The sequence below is a fragment of the Leucopleurus acutus genome (assembly GCF_964270905.1).
Source record: "Leucopleurus acutus genome assembly, chromosome: 2".
In the NCBI taxonomy this organism is placed as follows: domain Eukaryota; kingdom Metazoa; phylum Chordata; class Mammalia; order Artiodactyla; family Delphinidae; genus Leucopleurus; species Leucopleurus acutus.
Genome location: NC_139143.1, coordinates 124,662,971 through 124,689,184, shown reverse-complemented (window position 1 = coordinate 124,689,184; position 26,214 = coordinate 124,662,971). Strand labels below are relative to the sequence as shown.

The 26,214-nt window shown below is 35.4% G+C and overlaps 1 protein-coding gene across 3 annotated transcripts in view; it reads right to left on the bottom strand.

Annotated features, from left to right (window-relative positions):
• Nucleotides 1-4,927: 4,927 nt before the first annotated feature.
• Nucleotides 4,928-26,214, bottom strand: part of ADGRL4 (adhesion G protein-coupled receptor L4) — a 126,143-nt gene continuing 104,856 nt past the window's right edge. For 2 of the 3 annotated variants that reach the window (XM_082833985.1, XM_082833984.1), the window contains 4 exons: nucleotides 9,101-9,192; nucleotides 7,371-7,539; nucleotides 6,954-7,012; nucleotides 4,928-5,219 (listed from right to left, as the gene is read on the bottom strand). In XM_082833985.1, the coding sequence (XP_082690111.1) occupies nucleotides 5,153-5,219; nucleotides 6,954-7,012; nucleotides 7,371-7,539; nucleotides 9,101-9,192 (387 nt within the window). In that variant the 3' untranslated portion in view covers nucleotides 4,928-5,152. Of the gene's footprint in view, nucleotides 7,013-7,370; nucleotides 7,540-9,100; nucleotides 9,193-26,214 lie in introns of all 3 variants that reach the window. The other variant, XM_082833983.1, reaches the window with a different exon arrangement.

Here is a 26,214-nt window from a genome sequence, read left to right as displayed (position 1 = left end):
CTAGTGAATTCCACCACATACCTATAACAGTCCCTGGCACTTAGTAGGTGCACAGTCAATACCTGTTCACCCAGGTTATAATAATCATAGCTAATCCTTCAATGTCAATTGCTATGTGCTAAGCACTGTAGTAATTATCTTCCATATATTAGTTGATTTAATTGTCACGACAACGTGATGAAATAGGTCCTGTTGTTATCCCCATTTCCTAGATGAGAAACTGAGTCAAAGGGCATAACTAAGCTGAGATCCCATATCTCACTAGAGGTAGAAAAGGAATTCTAGCCCAGGCACTCTGACTGCAGAGAGACTGGCCACACCGCGTTGCCTTTCGGAAAGTAAAGTTCTAAGATGTGAGAGGTGGCTGTTTATTTACACATTCCTTAAGGAGAATTGGAGAGATTGATCTGAGTGGGAAGATCAAATTGGGGAGCATTTAGGTAGTTCTGCAAAGGAGTGGGTGGCACTTGAGAAACAAGAAGTGATGTTATTTTGAATAATTACTTTCCTTACTCGGGTCATAGAAGGTCTTGCACAAAAGCCTCCTGCATCAGACTGAGTGGAAGATATAGTTGTCATGATTGCCGAGTGGGCTGAAGTGACAGAATAAATGACCTCACTGGAGCTGTGTCGCTCTCCAGGAGCCAGATGCATGGAAAACCAGGGGAATTTTAGGGTAATTTGAACAATATTTGCAGTGGTGGCAGCACAAGGTTCTTTCTTCACAGCAGGCAGCAGTAGCGTGGAGTCTTTTTTAGGGCTCTGCTCATATCACCTAAAACTTACAAAACTTAACTGACTGCCAGGATAATTAACCCCCCTGCGTACTGGAGGTTCTTTTAGATCCACTTCCGATACATTAAGGAAAAGAAAGAAAATAATCATTTTCAGGTTGGGCAGCCTGGCCCTTGGATGCTGATATATGGCAAATTGCAACCCAATAGGAAATGAAACCACATTTCTTAAGAACAATTTTGCAAGAAAGCTATTAATTTTCCCCTTTTGAGTGTATAAAATTGTAATATACTTTATAGATTTTATTATTTACAATGCCTCAAAGTGGGCGGTTGAAATTAGAATCGTGGTACATTGACACCAGAAGAGATCCATTGCAGCTAAACTAACACTCTCATTTTATATTAATCATAACTACCATACAAACCTATGACGTATAACGTCTGAATGAAATACTGAGTAAATTGTTCTGTACTTTCAGATTGCCTACTGATCTTAATGCTTGCTCAAGCCTTCTATCTAGTGTAAGTAATTCAAATCCTTTTCACTTAAATGAAAATGCTCAAGGAGCTTTGTGGATCTCAAATCCATGGCATGATTTTCACTGAATAGCTACAAGAAATAACAAGCAACTTCTATATCAATGAAAGGTTTATAGTGCTTTAGCTTATCAACATGGGTCCACATCCATCATAAGAAAAAAAATAACTATTGGCATTGGGTATGTTAAACAACAAAACCAAGCCACATAGCATGGAGAACATTACTCCTGAAAGATACTGACGTCTTCTAATGTATTATTGCATACCAGCTGTGCAATTTATGGTCCATCCTTAGTATGGAATATTATTCAGTCACTTAAAAGGAATGAATGAAATATACCCATTAGCTTTCCACGTGATAATAGAGATGCTTTTAAAATGTGATCTAATACTAATCATTTGAATATGATGATATGAACAGGAAGAAAAAAATGGAAGAATATATAACAGCTAGTTAAAATAAATTGCCTGGTTGGGGGTGTAAGTGGGCATGGGGATAGGAATAAATGTGCAGAGAAAGGGCAGCAAAGCAAAGAGAAAAGAAGAAAAATACTTCACCTTAAAACATATGAAATACACATTTCAAATTGCATATGCAATATAGAAAAGACATGTTAAAAAAGAATGTCACACTTCCTCTATACCCAAAAGAACATAATTGCAAACAGGAGTATTATCCTTATATGATATGAGTTTATAGCTACGGAACAGTGGAATATGCTCTAGACTGAGAGGCAGAAAGCTTGGGTATGAATCCAGTCCCTTTAACTTCCTATCTGAGAGAGTCTGAGCAAGTTCCTCAGAGTTTCCATGCGGGGAGCAGAAGCAGCTGACTTTCAGTTTAAACACTGATTGTTCAATTTCCTAGCTGTGTGACACTGAGCACTTTTCACGTTAAAGAATGAGGACAAAATTGCATATATTACTGTAAGAATTAAATGAGATCACACAGTTTAACAATTGAAATCTATATCAAATTTCAGGAAGAAGTCTTTTTTTCCCTTTAAATGCCATCTTCCAGTTATTTCTCTCATATCTGTAGTCTAAAACCTAAAAGTTTTAAGTTTTAAGCATGATGACTTAACAACCCCTATTAAGTGTTATGTTATTTCGTACACTTTGTAAGTGCTATAGTTGTAGTGACTGGGGAAATTAATATGCACCAAATTGATCTGAGAGGCTTCATACTAGGGGTCTTGAATCATGCGCAGAATTTGCACGGGAGAAGACGTTCTAGGTAGCAGAAAAATCTGAACCATAGGTACTCTTTCTGATCCATACTGAATCAATAATTCACATACTCCTCAAAGATTTCATGTTGGAAAAATTAGAGGATAATCTTGACACATAGAAAAGGCTCATATTCTGTAAGTAATTGAAGATGGGTACAATAACTTTAAATATATGGAAAATTAAGAAATGCAGGGTTATCATTTAATTGGGGGGCATTAAATTAAAAAGGACTGAAGAAATGATGCCATCATCAAATGAGTATGTATAGACTGTTGGTTATGCCTAGCATGAAGATTGTGGAGTATCTGCTTAGAGACTTTCTCGTACGTTTTTTAATTGCTATATTGTGTGCAAATATATTTTTTCTAACCACAGTGTAATCAATCAACTAACAGATTTTTTAATTAGGGGATTATAGTGTCTCCAGTTAATAACAAGTTTATACACAGTGAGGGAATTTATCTTACACTTCTTTGGTGTCCATTCATCTCATTGTTTGAGATGCACCTTAAAGTATTAAGTTCTTTGATTGAATCCCTTGAAATACGATAACCCTTCTCCCAACCCCAGCTGCTCATGAAGAAGAGTTTGCAAATTAATATTTATTAATGAATTTGTAATACATTTTAGAGGTTGAGAAGACTGAATTTAAAATCCTAATATTTATTCCTCTCACTATCAAATGGTACATGAGGAATAACAGACAAATGGAAAATAAAGCACTACTTTATTACTTCTTTGGCAAGTTCCTTACAAATCCCCAAAGATCTTCCCTGGAAAAACTGAGTTGAAGCCATATTACGAGCTCAAGGCTACATTGGTAGCCTAATTCCTCTCCCTGCTCTACTTCATCAATTTGAGATTGCTGGGCCATCTCTTCCACCTAAACTGCATGACGTTAGAGATAAGCATGGAGGGCTTTACCTGAGAAAGCTGGCTCACCCAATATGCTTCCAGTATGGAGTATTTAAAGCAAAAGAGCAAAAGCCAGGCTGTTCAGAGGGTCCAGACTCTCTTATCACCTCAACCACAAGGTCACAAAACAGAAGAAGGCAGTGACATTGATTCACGAAGCAAAAAAGAAAAGGTATCTTCCTTAAAGGAAGAACATAACTTGGTACAATGAATATCTTGAGCTCGGATAAATAATTGCAATACAATGTGATAAATGTCAAAATAGGTAAGTACTGGATGGAATGATGACACAAAAGTAGAGCTGATTAATTCCTTGTGTGAAACCAGAAAGGCTTCATAGAGAAAGATACATTAGGTATAAGCAGATGTTTGTCAGAGTAATGATGATAACAAGGAGGAAGCTCCAGAAATAGGGGGTTTGGTAAACCATAGAAAGTCTTGGGAAAAATAAACAGTTTAGCAGAACTGAAGAAACTCATAGGGCAAATGTCAGAACCAGGGGGGTAGGATCTCTTTATCTCACAGACTTTGAGTGGGTTTAAATTTTTTCATGTTAATTAAGTGTGTGGTGTGTGGGCATTTGAAGGCGTGGGTGATGTCCACACCGTGGGGCAGTGTCACTTGGGGATGGGGTGAGCCCTCAGGCAGCGGGTCACACTGGGTCCTGCTAAGGCAGAGCTGCTGGGCTTCAGGGGACATGGCTTCATTGCACTCCTCCATCTGAGGGCTCGGGAGCCGCACATTGGAAGTGTGTTTCCAGCAGCTGTATGTACTTTTGTATGTACCTTTCAGTTCAGCATCTTAACACATTCCTGTCATTGTAATGTTCATTTTTGTTTTTGTGGTTGTTTTTTTTTTTTTTTTTTTTTTGCGGTACGCGGGCCTCTCACTGTTGTGGCCTCTCCCGTTGCGGAGCACAGGTTCCGGACACGCAGGCTCAGCAGCCATGGCTCACGGGCCCAACCACTCCGCGGTACGTGGGATCTTCCCAGACCGGGGCACGAACCCGTGTCCCCTGCATCGGCAGGCGGACTCTTAACCACTGCGCCACCAGGGAAGCCCCATTTTTGTATTTTTTAAACCGAGCCCAGTGAAAACCTTTTATGAGCCCTTTCTCTTGTTGATTATAAAAACAGGGGGCAAGTGCTATGAGGCACTTATGCAATAAATATATATTTATACGTGTGCACACATCTTTTTTTTTTTTTTTTTAAAGAGAGATCCTTACCTAATAAAAAGGTAAGTGAACAGTTATGAAAAGGTCTGAAATCTCATACTAGAGAATACAAGTTTCACCCAATGATGTCTATGGGAGGGTTAGTGAAAACAAGATTCAGGATTTTAAGGTTTTCCCTACTGATATGAATACTTGCTTATATCTAAAGATGTTATTATGTATATATTTCCATAGTATTAGTTCCTATAGTTGCTGTAACAAATTATCAAAACAAATATCAATAATCTTGTGACAAATTATCAACAAACTTGGTGGTTAAAGCAATATATATTTATTGTTTTACAGTTTTAGATGTTAGAAGTCCAAACTGGGTCTCCCTGGGCTAAAACAAAAGTACAGCAGGGCTGACTTCCTTCTAGGAGCTCTGGGGGAGAATCCATTTCCTTGCCTTTCTCAGATTACAGGAGCTGCCCATGTTCTTTGGCTTGTGGACTGTTTCCATCTTCAAAGCCAGCAATGTGTGGTTGAGTATGCCTCGTACGGCACTGCTTTAACAGGCTCCCTCTTCTGCCTCCATCTTTTGTTTATAAGGAAACTTGTGATTACATGGGACCAACCTGAAAAATCCAGGATAATTTCCTCACGTTAAAGTTAGAGGACTAGCTGTTAGCTGTTTAATTCTCCTCTCCACATAACCTAACATATTCATGTGTTCTGAAGATTAGGGTGTGGGCATTTTGGGAAGACCATTATTCTGCCCACCACACATAATTTGTATACATTGATTGAACAGATTACTTTTTTAGTATCTTATTCCAATAGCACTGTCCTATAATGATAATTATAATAATAGGTCATATAAGAGATCAAAAGATCAAATAAAAAGTTATCACAAATACTCTAAAAATGTTTAAGACATTGGCAGGCAGCTCATCTTTCTAGAGAAATGCCTCAGTCAAGCAGTAGAAAGATTCATTCAGATATCATTTTATTTGTTAGTGTAAGATGTGACAGACTTCACTTGAACAGCTGGAGAAATTAAGTTCAAATCACAACATTTAGTGTATTGGCACACTTTTACAGGTAGGTGTAGAACAATTACATATTTTTTGAAGTAAAATCACTGCTTCTACATTTTAATGAGAAAACTTGAAGATAGATAGAAGCCTTACATTTTAGCAGATATGCCTTAATAGAGGAAAACTGTCAGAAAATAGATCCAGTGTGAAAGTTTATACAGTTCCCAGTGATTTCTTTGTTATAAATAACATTTTTAAATGTGTACTTTTCTGAACAGAAAAAAATAGCAATTAACTTTATGAATACTTTCATATTTACAATGCCCTTTTAAAAATAGTAAATTGAAAGAGAATATTGTGATGTGAACTACAATATTTCTAAAATTAAAAAAGAAATAAAGAACTCAAATATGCTAGTCTAATGAGATACAATATTTTTCACTACACTGAAAGGTTATGGAACAGAGTACTTCAGGTTTATATATACAATTTTTACATTTACAGGCATGAACAATATTATATTTTGACACATTTATGTACTACTGAATAAGCATTTGAAATCACAATCTGTGAAATAAGTATAGAAAGAGCATATACCTCATTCTGATGTTAACCTAAAAACAGAACAGAAATGTTTAGTTTTTTTTTTTTGTGAAGTTTTGTGTTTTTATAGACTATTAGAATAGAAAATGGATATAACAAATACAGGTCTAAGTTGTTTTGGTAGAAATTTAAGTTCAGAACAATTCACAGAATGGTAAGATGTGTTTATTCAATTGTTTGTTTTATCTCTAATTTCCCATCTAGTTTACAAAACAACGAGCTTGTTCAAAATATGTCTCATTGTTACAACCGTCATTCCCTTTTTACTGTTTTATATTCTACCTCTTCATTCTCTTATGTTCCACTTTCTGTAACGGAGCTCATTACCAAGGTGACAGGGGACTAGTTTCAAAGGCAACATGAATCAAGAAAATATCAAGCCAGTGGTTTCCTTCAGGACATTCATATATTTTTTGTGTTAGAAAGAAAACCTTTCCTTGGGTGCAGTGATATCACTCTGAGAAACCAATTACTTTCCAAATATCTGCAATACTATTTTTGACATAGCTAACTAAGTCATGTAGGAAAGCTTACTATAGCTATATGGTACATAATTTTATCTCATATTATCTACATTTCTTACACAGTAAACAGAAAAATGGACTTAAAATATTTGATTAGTATTAACAATTGGACAATTTGTTTGAGTCATTTTTATACACTGGCCATCCACAGCTTGGCTTCTTTATTTCTGTGTAGTAATAATGATCCAGAGTTCTCTCTGTTTACCTCAAACATCCGAAACAACAAGGGACATTTTTGAACAATCTATAATATTCTTCTTGGATCTAAAAAAAAAGAAGAAAGTAAGAAACGTGAAACGTAACTGTAACAATCACATCAAATTATTTTCAAATCACAACAAATTGTTATATTTAGTTTTCTAAATTATTGCTGCTTTCTGATTATCTGTCAGAATACGCTCAAGTGAATGTAAGCTGTATTTATACTCCTACTAGCAAGTTTTTTAAAAGCACATTTCCCTATGAACAGCTAAGCATTCTGATTATTTTGACACTAAAATGTACTGCACTTAGGCAATAAAGGCACAAGTCATAAATCTATGAGAATGAGAATTTTTATCAATTTGGTAACTGATGCTACATAAATATGCTATAAGGTTGACAAAAATAACAAATTGCTTACCTTTCTAGATAAAACACACAGGAATAAGAAGATGAACATCCCCTGGAAGGCATTGCTGATGGTGAAGAGGTAAGCTGTCACCACCGATGCATGTACAACATGGAGCACTCCAAAGATCCAGGTGGTGCCAAGGAGGAACAGGAGAGCAAGGGCTCCTCTGGCACAAGACCTAGAACAAATTTGCAATGTTCCAGCTAAGAAAGCTATGCATACTTAACGTATCCTCAAATTCCTCAAATTATGTGGGAAGTCAGTTTTTGAATAACCAAGAAATCTTCGGTAAAGACCAATAATTTTGAAACTGACAAATTATGCTATAGCTGCATGGGACAGGCTAGGGTATACTAGCGTACTGTGGCTGGGATGTGCTTCCAAATTCAAGGCAGCATTTTTAAAATCTGGTATTTTTCAAGGAATTTCCTTAATCCTAAAATATTTTCATCTGTGTGTATGCTTTTTTTTTTTTTTTGCAGTACGCGGGCCTCTCACTGTTGTGGCCTCTTCCGTTGCGGAGCACAGGCTCCGGACGCGCAGGTTCAGCGGCTATGGCTCACGGGCCCAGCCGCTCCGCGGCATGTGGGATATTCCCAGACCGGGGCACGAACCCGTGTCCCCTGCATTGGCAGGCGGACTCTCAACCACTGCACCACCAGGGAAGCCCTGTGTGTATGCTTTGATCTCAAATCTAATGTTGCAGGAACTCCCAAAGATAAGACAGATAGCTGTTAGGAAGTATTCTCCCTAAGAAACCTTGAAGAGTATACCATGTGGATTTAGGTCAGCACATGGGCAGGACATCAAAGGATACTTCTGCTTTCCTTTCAGGCTTAGTAGAGAACATGTAAAATATAAAACAAGTTTTTTTTTTTTTTGCTTTTGCAATACAGTTACCTCAAAGTAAATTCATGTTAGAATGCTTATTTCTTAAAAAATACAGGCACATACTCACTTTTACACATTTTCAACTTATTGCCTGTGAGTTTTGGTAAAATAATATTCAATCCTGCTCACTGAGGACCTGCCTTGAAAATGAGGCAACTAATACTTATTTTCTCATTCATTCTTAGTGCAATCATTCTTTACTGCAGAAGATGTTTTTGCAGTGTACCACAGAAAATGAGTCATTCTCAACTTTATTAAAGCCAGCAAACTACATGTAACTATGAATGGTGAGGAGTAAAAGAAAGTAATCAATCAAACATTTGCTAAATCCTAACTATAAATCTTGTGCAAGATATTGAAACTACAGGAGTGTTCCCAAGAGACCCAAACGTCAGTTGTTTCTAATGTTCCCTACAGTACACTTCAGTTTTTCCTGAATAAACCATTTTCAAGGTCTCAATAAATCAGTTTTAAAGGGAGGGAGCTGAGGAAAAATCATGGCGGAATGCAAACTAGAAATCACAAGGAAGAAACACAGTTACTAAGCGCTGAGAAGTGCTTTGCAAAAGCAGATCACTAAGGCCAACTTCTGTCTTAAAATGCAGTCATCATCTTTTCTTTCAAAGGGGAATATGTTCAAAAAGATTGCTTTACTTACCATTTAATCTGTGGTGATTATAGGCTTATTAAACATATTAAATACTATTTAGCAATACTATGTAGTATTTTAAATATGATGGGGGAATGTGTGAAAAATCATTTAAAAACTGTCCTTCCAAAAATTATTTCTACTTTAAGTTACTAAAGCTTTTAATCACTAAAGAAAATACAGTTGAAGAAATACTTACCTTATGTTCTCACAGCAACTAACTTCTGGTTTCAACCCCGCAGTGTGACGAAAAACTTTGTATATGATAACTCCAAATGCCAAGAGATTAACCTGAGAATATAAATTAATTTCAACAAAGAGATAATTTTCATAGTAAACTAGATACATATAAAGGAAATAAACAAATAGCAAAGATATCAAATAAATAGAAACCAGTAAATCATGGCACTTTTATGTATATTAAGAAGTACAAACCCTCCGGTAGACATATGCAAACAAATATGTGGTTGATCTTTATAATATCACTGAAAATTGTCAGTACAAATCACAGTTAGTACAATTTGCCAGATTGTATTAAGCACCTGTTCAAGAACTTCTTCAGATGTTATAGTCACTTCTACAGATTGATGAATTATCATCTTCTGCCAACAATATGGTTAATATACATATTAAGATAAATTTTGGTTTAAAAAACTTTATGAACACTTGAGAAATCAAATTTTTGTTGATGAAATTGTGTGCTGCTTCTTTGAAAAGAAGTTTTAGTGATACTTCTGTCAATCCTTTGAAAATTTAAACTGGAAAAGAGAAATTGAAAGGAAATTTGAAAACAACAAAACACCCTTAATTTCTACTGTTAGAAAATGTTTGAATGCACTTTCTTTTGTATGGTTCATCTAGCTATCTCTCCTAATATTATGTTGAGATTTCCTTTCCCTAAATTTAATCTCATAAACTTTCAAAATATTAATCAGTGAAATATATGTTTAAAGGCATATGCATTTTGATAAACATTTATATTCTATTATATATATTCCACAATATTGGTTATATAGAATGCACAGAATTTTTACCCCTTCTAAAATGACTGCATTATGAAAAACTTACTCTTCTTTTCTTTCCTTTTCTTGTACTTTTGGAGACTTGTAAGTCATATGTGCAGTGTCAGAGGATTAATTGAGGGGTATATTTTAAATGTATATCTATTTTAACATAAGCATACTAATAATTAAAAATATTAAAATTATAGAAATAATTTGTAGGTTAATCCTTTATTGAATATATTTTATTAATCCAAACAAATTTTTCAAAAGCCATTTTGTAACAACAGTAGCAAAGTGCAATATTTTAATTTTCAGCTAATTCTTATACTAGGATTTCAGAAATTAATAGAAAAATTCTGTTTTTTCTTCCATATTCTAAGGACTTTATATAGCTTCTAAAAATGAAATTTACTAGTTACTATTATAAAAAGCAATATAAAATAATGGATCAGATAATTTCATGTTGTCATATCTCCATGGAGAGGTCCTTGAGAGAAACTCTTAGAGGAATATGGATCTAGTCCCTTCTTCCTGCTTCCAAATGTTTATTACTTCAATTATACGATTAATTAATTCTAATTACAGTAAGGTTTCCATACAAAGAAACACTTCAGCAATTGCAGAGGGGAGATAAAATATATTTAAATTGATTTAGTTGACAAGTTTCTCCCTATTGTATGCTCAAATAACTAACTGAAATGACAATTTAATAATATTTAATTTTATAAATAGTCTCTGCTACTTATGAAAGAGAGCTGCATAGCATTTTCTAGGCTTCTATAGCTATAACTTCTTTAAATAAATTTGGGAACAACACTTGTATTTAATTTTATAAACATATATATGTTTTTTAAAATAATAAAAAGTATTAAAATTTGGTTAGTATAAATAATATACCCAAAATATTATTGGTTTGAAAATTTTCAAAGAAGTTTTATGAGGTGTTTATATTGAACTTGTTAACTCAACAGAAGAGTTATAAGATAAAATAACTTTAAGTGTTAAAATAATTGTTCACTAATGCATAAATTTCCTGTTAGTGATTTAAATTTATAATATTTATTAAATAAAGTTTCTTAAACTTCTGTTATTGATAAAACAAATTTGAAAAATAGTTGCTTATATTGTTATGGTTTCTCAGAAATGCATATACATTTTGGATATGCTTTTACGTCATATGCTAAAATAGTGAAGAGTAAAAATGGAACATTCTTTATGGGTGATCTAGCTGTGGAAAGTACATGTTTTCTACATAGAAGGGAAAATGTTTGCATACTTATAAAAACCAGGTGCTGCTAGACAAACAAGAGACAATTCTTAGTCCATAAACTTATATTTTTGCAATTGTAAGATAAAACAGATTAAAGCATTTTAATCAAAAGGTATTATGGTTTTATGCAATGAAAACAATCACAAATACACTGATTGTATTATCAATGACAATAATAAAAATATACGGAGCCTTTTATTTGCATATATTCAAAACATTTTATAAAGGGTCAACTAAGTGTCTGGTATATTGGTGAGGTCTGGGTACATATTAATGAACAAAACAGACACTGCCCTTTGTTCTCATAAACTTATTAAGAAAATAGATAGTAAAAAAAAAATCATACAAATACTTACAATTCTACAAACTGTGAAAAATGCTACTAAGTCATAAATTTAGACTGTTAGGAGACACAAAATGAAGGTGGACTAGAATGAAGGTTTGGGAAGTATGTCTCTTAAGATTTAGCATTTTAAACCAGACGTGACGACTGATAATGCATTAGCAGATCAAAAATGAGGGAGAAAAGCATTCTATGAAGCAAAATGGCATAGAAAAAAGCCATGAGGCTTAAGAATATGGTATGCCTTCAAGGAATTACCAGCAGTGGTGGCTGAAGTGTAGTAAACATAGGGAAGGGTAGCTGGAGACAAGGTAGACAAAAGATGAAGAGTTCTTAGATTTTATCTTAAATGCAAAGGTTTTTAAATTTATTCTTTCACTCAAGAATCACTTACGCACTATAGTCCTTTTCCTCAAGGAACTTACAGTACAGTGGAGGAGATGGCCAGTCAACAGGCAAGTACAACATTACTTAGGAAGGGCCATGCAGTTGTTTGCAGAGTAGAGTAGAAGGACACAGGTGATGATACCCTAATGTATGATTTCTAAGCCAGTCTTGAGTGATCAGTAGAGCCAAAGGAGTGAAACACAAAGAAAATAAGTGATTCGTCTGGATCTCAGTTGCTGGACCTGTCTATATATACTCACTGCCTCAGACTCAGTGGCTCCAAATAATATCCTTAGGCCCCATCTAACTTTTCTGCTTGGAAATCTAATGGGCATCATGAGTTAAAATGTCAAAAGTTAAACTGCTATTCTTCTCCTAAAGAACATAGTTTTGTTGTAACATATCCCACCTCACGAAAAAAAAGTTATCTCATTTTCTAGCAGATCAAGTTTATTCATCAGCAAACCTTTCATCTCTACCTTCAAAACATATTCGGAATATGACCACCATGTACCGTCTTCACAGCTCTTATCCTGGAAGAGGCCACCATCATGCCTCTTCTGGGTTATTGCAAAAGCCTCCTAATTGGTCTCTCTGCTTGCATCCTTGCCTTCCTACAATCTTTTCTCATTACAGCAGTAAGATTGAGCCTTTTAAAACATAAGGCAGACCACTTCTCTAGTCGGAACCCTCTAATGGCTTCCCATCTCAGAGTTAAACCTGAGGATCTCACAATAAATTCTAAGGTCTGAAATGACATACTTCTTCCCTCAAGTCCTATTTCTGTGTTTTGATCACCTCACTCCACTCACATTGGATTCTCTGTTCTTCCTCCAGCACACAAAGCATGACTTCAGGCCATTGTCCTTGCTGGACCTTTAGATATCCCCTTAGCTCATTCCCTCACCACCTCTGTTTAAATGCTCTTTATCTACCTACTGCCTCCCAGTGTACCTTTGTGAAAAACTGAAACCCAAATGATAAAATCAGACCCGAATTCAATTCTACGGAAGTGCAGAGCATGATCGTACTTTTTACTGTTTTGGACAATGAAAATTCTGTATGTCAACATGTTCTTCCCTTGCCTTAGTCAGTAGGAAACTGACAAAGACTTTCCTTAATTAAATCGCAGTCAAGTTCCTCTGAGCCCTCTTCTCATCTAGGCCTCGACCCTGAGCTTCAGTGACATCCTTGCAGTGCCCAGTTTTAGCAAGAATCCTGCTGAATCAGCTTAGAGAGGATTTTTCCCACTCTTGATATGTGATCACTTTCAAATTCCTCATCTCCCATCCTTGATATCTGATCACCCTGGCCTGCCATTCAGTAAGAAAGCTCTTAAAATAAGTTTAGCAAGAATTCTCCCTACACTTGGGCTTCCCTGGTGGCGCAGTGGTTGAGAGTCAGCCTGCCGGTGTAGGGGATGAGGGTTCGTGCCCCGGTCCGGGAGGATCCTGCGTGCCGCGGAGCGGCTGCGCCTGTGGGCTGTGGCTGCTGGGCCTGCGCATCCGGAGCCTGTTGCTCTGCAGCGGGAGGGGCCGCAGCAGTGAGGGGTCCGCGTACCGCAAAAAAAAAAAAAAAAAAAAAAAGAATTCTCCCTACACTTGATGTCTCCTCTTAGTAGTTTTTCATCTGCCATCCCCACCCACGCCCTCACACATAATCTGTTCCTTGGCTGTAAATTCCCAGTTGCCCTTATTGTATTCAGAGTTGAGCTCAATCTCCCCTATTTTGATAGTTTTGACACGTCTCACAATAGTCTGGAATAAAGTCTTCCTTACCATTTTAACAAGTGTCAGAATAATTTTTTCCTTAACCAAACTCAGAGTCAAATCCAAGGTCATATTATAATATTAAGCAAATTTGGGATAACTGGAAAAACCTAAATTTACTCTTTTTACACTGCCTGCATTCTCTCTTTATCCATAAATATATAAGCTACTTAAAATTCTTTTTCTAATAGAGTAAAAAAACCAAAAACAACTTAAACAAAGAATTAGCATCACTTAAAGGCATATGACTTTACTTAGAGGTGGAAATTAAGTTGAAACTCTATGCATTTTACATGGTACAGAAAAGTATCTTTTGGGAGGAAATGTTTTATGAAGTAATCATGAACAGTCTGAGATGAGATAAAAACAAAAGCTCAGAACAAGATTATGTAGAATTAAAAAGTATTTCTAATAATAAGATATAGTTTGCAATTATTCCAGAAGTAATGAATTTGAGGACTGATACAGAAATATCTGTATTTTAGGTTAAATAGTTGGGAAGATACTATTAACACTGTGTTTACAAGCAATGGCTACAGCAACAATAAAATACTTGAATACTTCAGTAAGTCTTTAAAATATAATGTAAATCATTAATATTAACCTTAATTAGCAAAATGTTGCCTTTAAAATGATTCACACTTTTGCTCATTAGTGCTTACCTATGTGTGCTGATTTTATAAGCTGTGGTTCCCTTATTACTTATCTCTAACATTAGTGTCACAAAAAAGCACAGGGGCTAATTAATGACTCGTGAATCAACAGAGTCACTCATTATGACTTTTGTCTCAATTTTTAAAATACAGTTGTAGTTTGTCAACCAGGAGCCCATAATACTTTTCTAGGAATAAACAGGACAAGGACATTACATGGCAAACATAAGAACTCTGAAATTCATTGCTGTACTTTAGATTACAGAAGAGAATGAAAATAGCTGTGGAAAAAAAATCATTCAAAGTCCTGGAAGCTTAAAATCAGTTCCCTTGCTTCATCTTAAGGGATGTTTATCTATACAGAGATTTGTTTCTTCACTTCATTGATACATGCAGTTACTTCAAAGTTTGGCACACATGTTTGACAGAGTGCATTAAAAATTTTTAAGTGCCTTAGTTTTTTAAACTAGAAATTTAAATAGATGGGCTGGTGAGAGAGCGAGAGCTAATTCTGAAAGATTTAAACCTACAGGTACATTCAACCCAAGGGCTTCAAATTCAGACTTCAGAATAAAGCATCCCAATCAGTCATTTTTTTCTTAGTCTTTTTCTCAATAATTGATGAAGCCATCTATATGCTGATGTCAGATCTCACCAGAAAGAATGAGAAAATTTCTCTTACAGCACTTTTAGTCTCATGCTTTAATTTTTCATATATATCAAACAGGATCTGGTTCATTTAAGAATGTGTCATGATCACAACTGCTATATCCTTTCAAATAGTTTTATTACCTTTAAATTAACTGGCCTAGAACAAAACTGCTTCTGCCAAGGACAAAAGGTGGGTTTCTACTGGCTTACCAAGAGGATATAAAAAAAGACCCATTCTCAATCCCTAGGCCACTGCAGAGATGGCTGAGTAGCTTTTAATTTAAGCTTTAAAGTGAAAAGATATAATCTATTAAATAAAAAAATTGTCTACTAGCTAGATTGGAATTAAGTAGTTAGAGTTTTGTCTTCTGATTGTTTTTTTAAATTATTTCCCAGCTGGAATCACTTCTTTACATGCCTTAGTTACAGTATATTCATATAGTATTGGGGTACGTGGTAAGTGGAATAATATGCCCCTTCCAAAAAAAAAATGTCTACTCCCTAATGTCTGGGACCCTGTGAATATAGCAAAAGGGATTTTACAGATAGAATTAAGGTTATAATTCTAACCTTAGGATAGAAAGACTTTAGGATAAGAAAGTTATCCTGGATAAAATAACGGCTCGATGTAAATATGTGAGCCCTTAAAAACGAAAGAGGAAGGCAGAAAAGATTCAGCAGAGATGCCACAGAAGGCAGGAGAGATGAGGCATAAGTGAAGGTCTGAGAGACGGAAGACCAAGCGGGCCATGTGTCAGGAAATGTGGGAGACTTTACAGATTGAGACTGACCTCTGTCTAACAGTCAGCAAAGAAATCAATCGCATGAAACTGAATTTGGCCAACAATCTGAATAAACACAGAAACAAATTCTCCCCCAAAGCCTCCAGAAGAGCTGACGCCTTGATTTTAGCCCAGTGAGACTCTGAGCACAGGAATCAGCTGAGCTGCACTGTGCCCAGACCTCTGACCTACCGCACTGTGAACTCACAGATTTGGGGTGTTTTAAGCCACTAAGTTTGCAATAATTTGTTATGACAGCATTAGAACACTAATACAGGGTGTTTCCATTGCTAATTATAGAGGTATAGATATGAAACACCCTATAATTAAAGTGTTTATTTTTAAAATAAAAAATTTAAATCCAGCTTAAAATAAATATTAATTTATCAATAACTCATAAATATTATTGACGTTCCAGATATTTGATGGGTAGTCAATTACATGAAAGCATTTATTATTTGTGGATTCTGCTTCTGTGTTTCCTAAAATGAAAAGATCAAGACAAGTTATAACTTGTAAAAGACTTCCTTTCCAGCAAGTCACAAATGCAGTTTGTACTTTCAGGTACCTGTCACATTTTCTTCATTATAATACCTGCCCTTATAGGCCTTTCTCATAGTGCTGCCAGATTAGTAAATAAAAATATAGGATGCCAGTGAAAGTTGAATTTCAGATAAACAACAAATTAATTTTTTAGTATAAGTATGTTCCATACAATATTGGGGACATGCTTATACTTAAAAAATAATTTTTTGTTTATCTGAAAGGCAAAGTATGTGGGCACTCGGACGTTTGTTTGACAACTCTGACTTCTTAGCTTTCAAGTTATTTTCACATCTGATCTTTTTCATACTCTGAGGGCACTGACTTCTTAGTAGAGAACCCCAAGGACATTATCCTCTTGATGAAGGCTGATCTATAACTGCTTGAAAAGAGATCTCAGAAGAAGAGGGGGTCAATTTTCAGAAGTTGCAACCATTGTGGAGCCTGAACATGTGTGTATGTGCTAAGACTGATAAAATACCCTGAAGGTATATAGTGGCTGAAAGCACATATAAAAGGTTTGAGCCCAATAAGGAATATACCCAGGCTCGGTAGAACTCCCCCTGGAAAGCCCAAGATCTGCATGGTGAAGCTGTGCCAGGAAGTAATGGGTTGGGTTGGCACCTGTTAAAAGCTTTTTGCTAATAAATTAATATTTGGAAACTAAATTTCCAAAGTTTAGATGCGAAATTGCTTTAATATAAATTTAGGGAAAACCCACCGAAATTATGACGCTACCGTGTTTGTTGACCTTTTGTCAGAACTGTGGAGTGGAATAACTTTTCCTCTCCATATACCTCCATGACACTGCTAGGAAGCATTTCTCTCCTAACATCACGAGCCTCATCTTGTTTAACATTCCTGAGGCTCAGAACTGAGCAGCTTGGGAATATCTACAGAGCTAAGAGATGCTTCTCTCCTGAAATTATTAGCACCTGGCTCAGGAAGGCATAGACTACAGAGAAATGGGAATGTAGTCTACAAATTATATGAAAAAAAAGTAATCTGAAACATATTGAAACATCTGAAAAAATCTGAAAACAACATATTTAAGTAGGTTCTAAATATCATGAGAGGAAAGTATCCCTCATAGATTACTCTGGGGTATTAACAGTATTCCTGATACTTCACTAATCAATCTCTTGAGGTTTACACTTTAAAACTCTCCTACCAGGCCTTGACTGCTTGGATATACAACTGGATGAATAGTTGTTCTGGTATAAAATAGCATTTTTCATGTACTCAATAACTACTATAAAATTGAGGCTCAGATCAATAACAAAAAGAATAATAACTAATATTTATTGTTTTCTATGTGCCAGACACTATTCCAAGTTTTCCTTATTTATTCGTTTATTTAACCCTCACATGAACTTTATGGGGTAGGTTTTCTTAGTCTTCTTAATATTATCGTTACAGATGGTCCCTGATTTACGATGGCTTGATTTAGGATTTTTTGACTTTACGGTGGTGTGAAAATGATATGAATGAAGTACAGTTTCACTAGAAACTGTACTTCAAATTTTGAATTTTGGTTTTTCCCGGTCTTGTGATATATGGTATGATATTCTCCTGATGCTGGGCAGCAGCAGCGAGCCTCAGCTCCCAGTCAGCACCGCTGTCACCAGGGTAAACAACCAGTACACTGACAAATATCTGTACCCATACAACCACTCTGTTTTTCACTTTCAGTACAGTATTCAATAAATTACATGAGATATTCAACACTTTATTATAAAATAGGCTTTGTTTTAAAATATTTGCCCAATTGTAGGCTAATGTAATTGTTCTAAGCATGTTTAAGGTAGGCTAGGCTAAGCTATGATGTTTGATGGGTTGGCTGTAGTAGATGCATTTCGACTTAGGATGGGTTTACTGAGCCATAACCCCATTGTAAGTCGAGTAAGATCTGCATCATTACATTTATTTCACATTTATGGCAACAGAGGCACAGAGAAGTTAAATAATTGGCCCAAAGTGAAACAGTTAGGATGTAGCAGAGCCAAGATTCATACCTAGTAGACAGATTCTATAGTTTATGCTCCTAAGAACTCTGCAAAACTACCAAACTACAGATGAAGGATAGGTAAAGAGAAGTTAAATTGACATCTAAAAGTTTAAGAATTTGTTTAGACATTTATTTATTTTGACTACTAATAGTAACTTTATTTTAGAAACGGTTAAAAGTAGAAGAGGAAAACATTATTGAGTAGTGACTTGGTTAGCCATTAGGCATTAGTGTTCATTGAACTTAGTCAAGAAACCAGTAACACTGAACAGGATGTAGTGTTTTATGCCAATGATCCCTTAATGGAGACACCTGCCTTCTGTTCTCTGTGGTCAAGGATCTAAGAAAGCGATAGTTTTTCCTGTGCTGGTCAATAACAAAGCTTTATATCCTTTAGAGTTCAAATATGGTTATCGGGTTCATGTCAGTGGTCTAAGTGGAATGCAAAATAATCTACTGTTGCACAGGAAAAACACATTGGAATTCCTATTGATATTTTTCCAAGGAAAACTTAAGGTTTACTACTTAAAATACAAAGGATACTGGTGCCCTCACTTTTTCTACATCACATGTCACACATCAGATATAAGCCATTGGGAGGGATAAGTGCTTGTTACCAAAGGTAGCAGAGTCCCCCCTCCCCTGCTGCGCCCTTTGTTATCTTTCACCCTCCTGCAGCATATGGTATGTGTACCTGCTAGGTGGATTTCCAGATCACATTACGTAGTTTAATAAAGTAACCCTAATAAAATGAAAAAAGTAAGATCTAATGTCTCCAAGTGCAACTCTGGATTAAAATGAATACTGCTAAGGTATACACGAAGGAGAAAATGACACAACTGACTTTTTTCCTACTCCTAGACTGAGTTATTTGCCAGAAAAGTTGCAAGTCCATGTAAGTCAGTCAAGTTAAAATCCACAAATGGATTCAAATTCCAGCTCTGACATTTATTTACTTAATTCCTTGTATTGCATGTTCCTTGTCTGTAAAATATGGATAATATTAGTACTTATTTCACAGGGTTTTTGCATATATTAAATTACATAATTAAGGTAAAGTACTTAGAATAGTGTTCAATATATACATTGCCAACAAACATCAATTATTATCACTAATAGTTATTAATTCATATGGAAAGATGTTATTCCAAATTGTCTCAAATATTTGAAGTGTCTAACAATAAATATAGTGAATATTTATTAACAATTGGATAAGCATTATTTTGTGTCATAGTCTCACTGGACCTATAAATAGCACCTTAAAAAAACAGAACTTTTATCTGTCAGTCTTTATTTTAGGCAATATGTCTTCAACAGAAAATTTAAGATCTTTTTTTCCACTTTCAGAATTTTCCTCTAAAATAATGTCAGGAAAATAAATACTTAGATATAATTCAACAATAAGTCTATTCTTTATTGTTCATGTAAACAATTTCTCATTTTTGTTAAAACATCTCTAGGGTAGAATTGAAATTTCAGGGTCAAAAAGCTAGCTATCTTTAAGAATTTTATAGAAAAGGAAGGAGTAACTGTATTTTAAAGGGCAATCAATATATAAAATTACCAGATACCTTAATATAAGAAATATATTCTTAATAAATCCAATATGATATTCTAGGATATTTTATGGGAGAGGATAGTTATCTTTTCTTACATCACTCTAGTGTAGAACAGGGATTAGCATACTTTTTCTGTAAAGGGCCAGATAGTAAATAGTTTAGATTTTGAGGGTCATATGGTCTCTATCATAACGACTCAATTCTTCCTACCATTAAAACAGCCTTACAAGAATATACAGTGAAGAAAAGACAGCCTCTTCAATAAATGGTGCTGGGAAAACTGGACAGCTACATGTAAAAGAATGAAATTAGAACACTCCCTAACACCATACACAAAAATAAACTCAGAATGGATTAAGACCTAAATATAAGGCCAGACACTATCAAACTCCTAGAGGAAAACATAGGCAGAACACTCTATGACATAAATCACAGCAAGATCCTTTTTGACCCACCTCCTAGAGAAACGGAAATAAAAACAAAAATAAACAAATGGGACCTAATAAAACTTAAAAGCTTTTGCACAGCAAAGGAAACCATAAACAAGACAAAAAGACAACCCTCAGAATGGGAGAAAATATTTGCAAATGAAGCAACTGACAAAGGATTAACCTCCAAAATTTATAAGCAGCTCATTCAGCTCAATATCAAAGAAACAAACAACCCTATCCAAAAATGGGCAGAAGACCTAAACAGACATTTCTCCAAAGAAGATATACAGATTGCCAACAAACACATGAAAGAATGCTCAACATCATTAATCATTAGAGAAATGCAAATCAAAACTACAATGAGGGCTTCCCTCGTGGCGCAGTGGTTGAGAGTCCGCCTGCCGATGGAGGGGACACGGGTTCGTGCCCCGGTCCGGGAAAATGCCACATGCCGCGGAGCAGCTAGGCCCCTGAGCCATGGCCGCTGAGCCTGCGCGTGCGGAGCCTGTACTCCGCAACGGGAGAGGCCACAACAGTGAGAGGCCCGCGTACCGCAAAAAACCAAACAAACAAATAAACAAAATAAACACAAAAAAACTACAATGAGATATCATCTCACACCGGTCAGAATGGCCATCATCAAAAAATCTACAAACAATAAATGCTGGAGAGGGTGTGGAGAAAAGGGAACCCTCTTGCACTGTTGATGGGAATGTAAATTGATACAGCCACTATGGAGAACAGTATGGAGGGTCCTTCAAAAATTAAAAATAGAACTACCATACGACCCAGCAATCCCACTACTGGGCATATACCCTGAGAAAACCATAATTCAAAAAGAGTCATGTATCACAATGTTCATTACAGCTCTATTTACAATAGCCAGGACATGGAAGCAACCTAAGTGTCCATCGACTGATGAATGGATAAAGAAGATATGGCACATATATACAATGGAATATTACTCGGCCATAAAAAGAAACGAAATTGAGTTATTTGTAGTGAGGTGGATGGACCTAGAGTCTGTCATACAGAGTGAAGTAAGTCAGAAAGAGGAAAACAAATACCATATGCTAACACATATATATGGAAACTAAAAAACAAACAAAAAAAAACAGTCATGAAGAACGTTGGGGTAAGACGGGAATAAAGACACAGACCTACTAGAGAATGGACTTGAGGATACGGGGAGGGGGAAGGGTAAGCTGGGACAAAGTGAGAGAGTGCCACGGATATATATACACTACCAAATATAAAATAGCTAGTGGGAAGCAGCCGCATAGCACAGGGAGATCAGCTCGGTGCTCTGTGACCACCTAGAGGGGTGGGATAGGGAGGGTGGGAGGGAGGGAGATGCAAGAGGGAAGAGATATGGGGATATATGTATATGTATAACTGATTCACTTTGTTATAAAGCAGAAACTAACACACCATTGTAAGGCAATTATACTCCAATAAAGATGTTAAAAAAAAAATAACAGCCTTAGACAATACTGAAAAAAATGAATGTGACTGTATTCCAAAAAAACTTTATTTATTAAAACAGGCTATGGCCTTTGTAGACTCCTGGTCTAGAATCCAAGATCTATAAGGGTAAGGATTTTTTAATATTTTATTCACTGATGTATTCCCAAGGTATAGCACAAAGTCTGACATATAAAAGATGCTCAATAAACATTTGTTGAATGAAGAAGAGGATGAAGAATGGTATGCCCCAATCCCAGGTATCCTTAATGGCTTATGTAAAGGAACATTCAACCATTAATCTGACTAAACATTTAAAAATTTATATTTTGTTACATCTTGCAGATTTTGACAAAACAATATCTCACTAGAAATCTATAATCTGTAGATAGATATACCAATGGAAACTGAGAGAAATAGTTATCAAAGTATAATGACCCTCTAGGAATAATTTTGAGAAAAGGGAAAGAATTAAGTTACATCTCCTTCATTTTATGAATGGATATCTTGGGATATATGCAACATTTTGCATCTAACAGAAACCACAGACCTATGGACTTTATGAGGAATATTCGTTAATCAGACTTGGGCACACAAAAGTCTTAATCAACAAGTGGGCAGAAAACTGCCTCATTAGGAAAATATCTTCCCACATCTCCCCTGAGGTAATAGTTAAATAATTGCTCTATTTTATTACGGCTAAAATTCCATAGCAATATATAATCATCTTATGAATTAAAAAAAATATTCACCCTTCATATTTTTAATATGTTTCCACTGGGAATATTTTAATAGTTGGATATTTTCAATGTTTGAAAGAATAATTTACTAGTCTCCAGACAGAATTAAAAGGTGGAGAGAACTAGAAATTTATAAACACGAAGGGTAAAGTGGCCTCCGTGGGTGTAAGTGAATTTCATGAGCTTATTTTTATGGCTGGTTTCAACTGCAGATGGTTATAAGCCATAGAAAGATACTAGAAAACAAAGGTGAAGGAGAAAAACTATATGTGAAGAATATTTACAACAATTGTTCGGTTTAATGTGACAATGAAAACTGAATAATGAAATTTAAGATATAAGCAAGGAAAAATGTTCCTTTTATATGCTTACTGTATAAAATGAGGATAGAGGTTAGTAACAGTTAAAAAGTTTATACAAACATATAAATCATTAAGCTGTTATTTAGCATCTGATAGAACTTTAACAATTAAATTCAAAGATGTATCTAGTTATCACCAATATAAAAGATAAAAATAGAAGAGGGACATAAGACTGTCCCCCAAATTATTAAAAGTTTTCCTTTTTTAACTTTTAAAGGATGTTTTTATCTTTTTAATTTTGTTTCTTTTTTTTTTTAACTGTAACTCTGTATATAGAGTTGGCATTTCTATCCTCATGTACATATTAGAAATCCAGGGCATAGAAAGGACTCCATAATATGTGCTTTTTACTAATCATACTACTTTTTAAAAACTCTGATATTAATTGGCTAGGACCTCATTTTATTCAGTTAAACCTAAAATGCCAATGAAGATAGATCTAGGTAGATAGATATAGCAATTATTCCTAAGGTGAAAAGAAATAAAGTAAAAAATGAATGAAATAATGCCATTTGCAGCAACATGGATGGATCTAGAAATTATCATACTAAGCGAAGTAAGCCAGAGAAAGAAAAATATACAATATCGATTATATGTGGAATCTAAAAAAAATAAAAGATACAGATGAACTTATTTACAAAACAGCAAGAGACACACACACAGAAAACAAATTTATGGGGGAGGATAAATTAGGAGGTTGGGATTAACATATACACACTACTATATATAAAACAGATAATCAACAAGGACCTACTATATAGCACAGGGAACTATACTCAATGTTTTGTAACAACCTATAAAGGAAAATAATCTGAGTATACACAAATATACATATATGTAATATATGTATAATTGAATCACTGTTCTGTACATCTGAAACACGACATTGAAAATCAACTATATTTCAATTAAAAAAGTGATATGCTATAATGACTGCTTCACATGTTATCTCTCCTGAGAAGTCTTCCCAAAATAACCCCATTTCCACGATGATGATTTCTTTCTTTAAATTTCCTTTGGAGAAAAGAATTAACATTTTTGACTAACTACTGTACTTGGTGCATCATTTATTTATTCATCCAACAATATTACTTGAGTGATTACTACTTGGCAAACTTCAAGGATAATATAGTGAGAGAAAATCCATAAGGTTTTACTCTTATAGAGCTTACAGTCTCCTGGGGGAGACAGATACGAATCAGTTATTGATCAGTCATTCAAACTAACTCCCGTGTAATTATAAATAGAGGAAAGTCTTCAAAAAGAAAAAAAAAAAAAGGGCTTCTTTGTAGGCATATAACAAAAAGATTCATTATAGACCAGTGAGTCAGGGATGACTTTCCTCAGAAAGTGTTGTTTGAATTGATATCTGAAAGGAGTTAACTGGATGAAGGACAGACAGAGGAAAGCCACGAGGAGTGTTTTAGTGTGGAGATGCTGACATGGGCAGCTACATAGAACTTCTGAGAAACTATAAAGCAGCCAATGTTATTAAAACACAAAAGCCCATGGGAGGGTCATGAGAGATGAGGCGGATCAGCAGACAGGGGCCAGAACACGCAGTGCCTGCAAGGGACAGTGTCCACTTTATCCATGTTTGTTGAGGCCCAGTATTTGTTACTCCTGTTGCCCAGTGTTCTGCTCAGTTTAGAATTTACTTCGAGTTTTTTGTTTTCATCTTATTAAGATAAGCTCAGATATGTTTGGCAAGCTCCACCTCCAGCTTCTGCCATGGCTCCTGGGGTACCGTGTGAGAATCATGTGTGTAGTGACCATTCTAACTTTCAAATGTGCCTAAATATGGAAGATAACCAGCAATAAGTCACCTCTTTCCAGACCTTATCCAGATATGATGTAAGCATCACCTTTCACCCAAATATGCTCAGGCACAGGTGGCTAAGGACAGCCACCTCCTTCGTGTATCGGGGTAGTGGAAGAAAGATTCAAAATGTCTGTCATTGGGAATCTATTATTATCATTCAAAATGTCTATCAGGCACGTGGTGCTCTGTTCCAAATAAGTGTTACTCTGTAGAAAAAAAAATTACTTTTGAAAATAGCTTTTTGAATAGAGCTGTCTGGAATACATCCAGACTATCTGTATTCCATATACTGATCTATAGTCTGGTATAGTCAGGATTTCAGGTAGAATTTTTTGATTAGTTGTTAGATATGCTTGGCAAGTATTTAGATAAAGCAATACAAAATGGGGAAAGAGACATCTATAGTAGATGAGATCTCCATCATTTTCAGTGAAAAATAATTTATTTTGACATCTTCACTAAGTAAAACAAAGAATTGAAAGTTTATGAATAATTTTTAGAAGGAATGTAGTTGCTGTGTCTCCGATGACCCACCCTGAAACCATTTGTGGAATCTGGGAGATGGGAACAAGTTTTTCATGGACCTAACAAAGATCTACTCCCTTCGGTCTCTTGGGCAAGGCAAGATGAAAGAATATATGACAGGGAAACAGCACAGAATGTAAACTTGGAAAGCATGAGCTTGCCTCTACCATTCAGTAGCTGGGTGACCCGGAGTAAACTTCTTAATCTCTATAAGCCTTAAAATAAATTCCCACTTATTTGAAATACAGTCAAAATGGTGGCTCTTACCCAAATGAGTATGAATGAATCTCTAATGAATAAAGGTTGTGCACTAACACTGAACAACTTGGGCTCTCTTTTTGAACAGAAACCATCAGAAGGCATGTTTTTTTCATCAGAAGGAATTGTTAAATGTTCCTTTCTTGGGAAGCCCTGAAACTAGACACATTTTTATATGAGAAACAGAAATCAAGACAGAGCCACGCAGATAGTCCATTCTCTCAGAATGAGTAGTTTATATTTTGCAGAGAGTACTGAAGGGGACAGAGGGACATGATACATACTTACAGGGAAGATTAAATATTTTCAGATGTGTAGAACAAGAGCTCAGCAAATGCTAACAAAGACTGATTCAAATAAGGGCTCACTCTTGTTGCAGACCAACTTGGGTAAGGATGCTGTGTTACACTAAGAGGATGAGCAGAAGTAGAAGAATGATCAGAATATGTAGTGTGCTCTTGGCTAAGGTTAAGGATTTTTATTTATTCTTGCTGAGTAGTAGCTTGAAGATTTCATCTGTTAGCTACATAAGAATGTACATAATTAGCTTTAGTTTAACCAGTTCTCAAGGAATTGGTACACTTCTTTAAAAAGCTATAAATAGTAGAACCCCCATAGGTATTTATAAATAGATAAGTCAAGATTATAGTTACTAGATCTAGTGAAAATCTAGTAAAACATTATCTCTTATTACATGCTATTCCTACCTTAATTTCGATGTATTACTGAAGCTTTTGGGAAG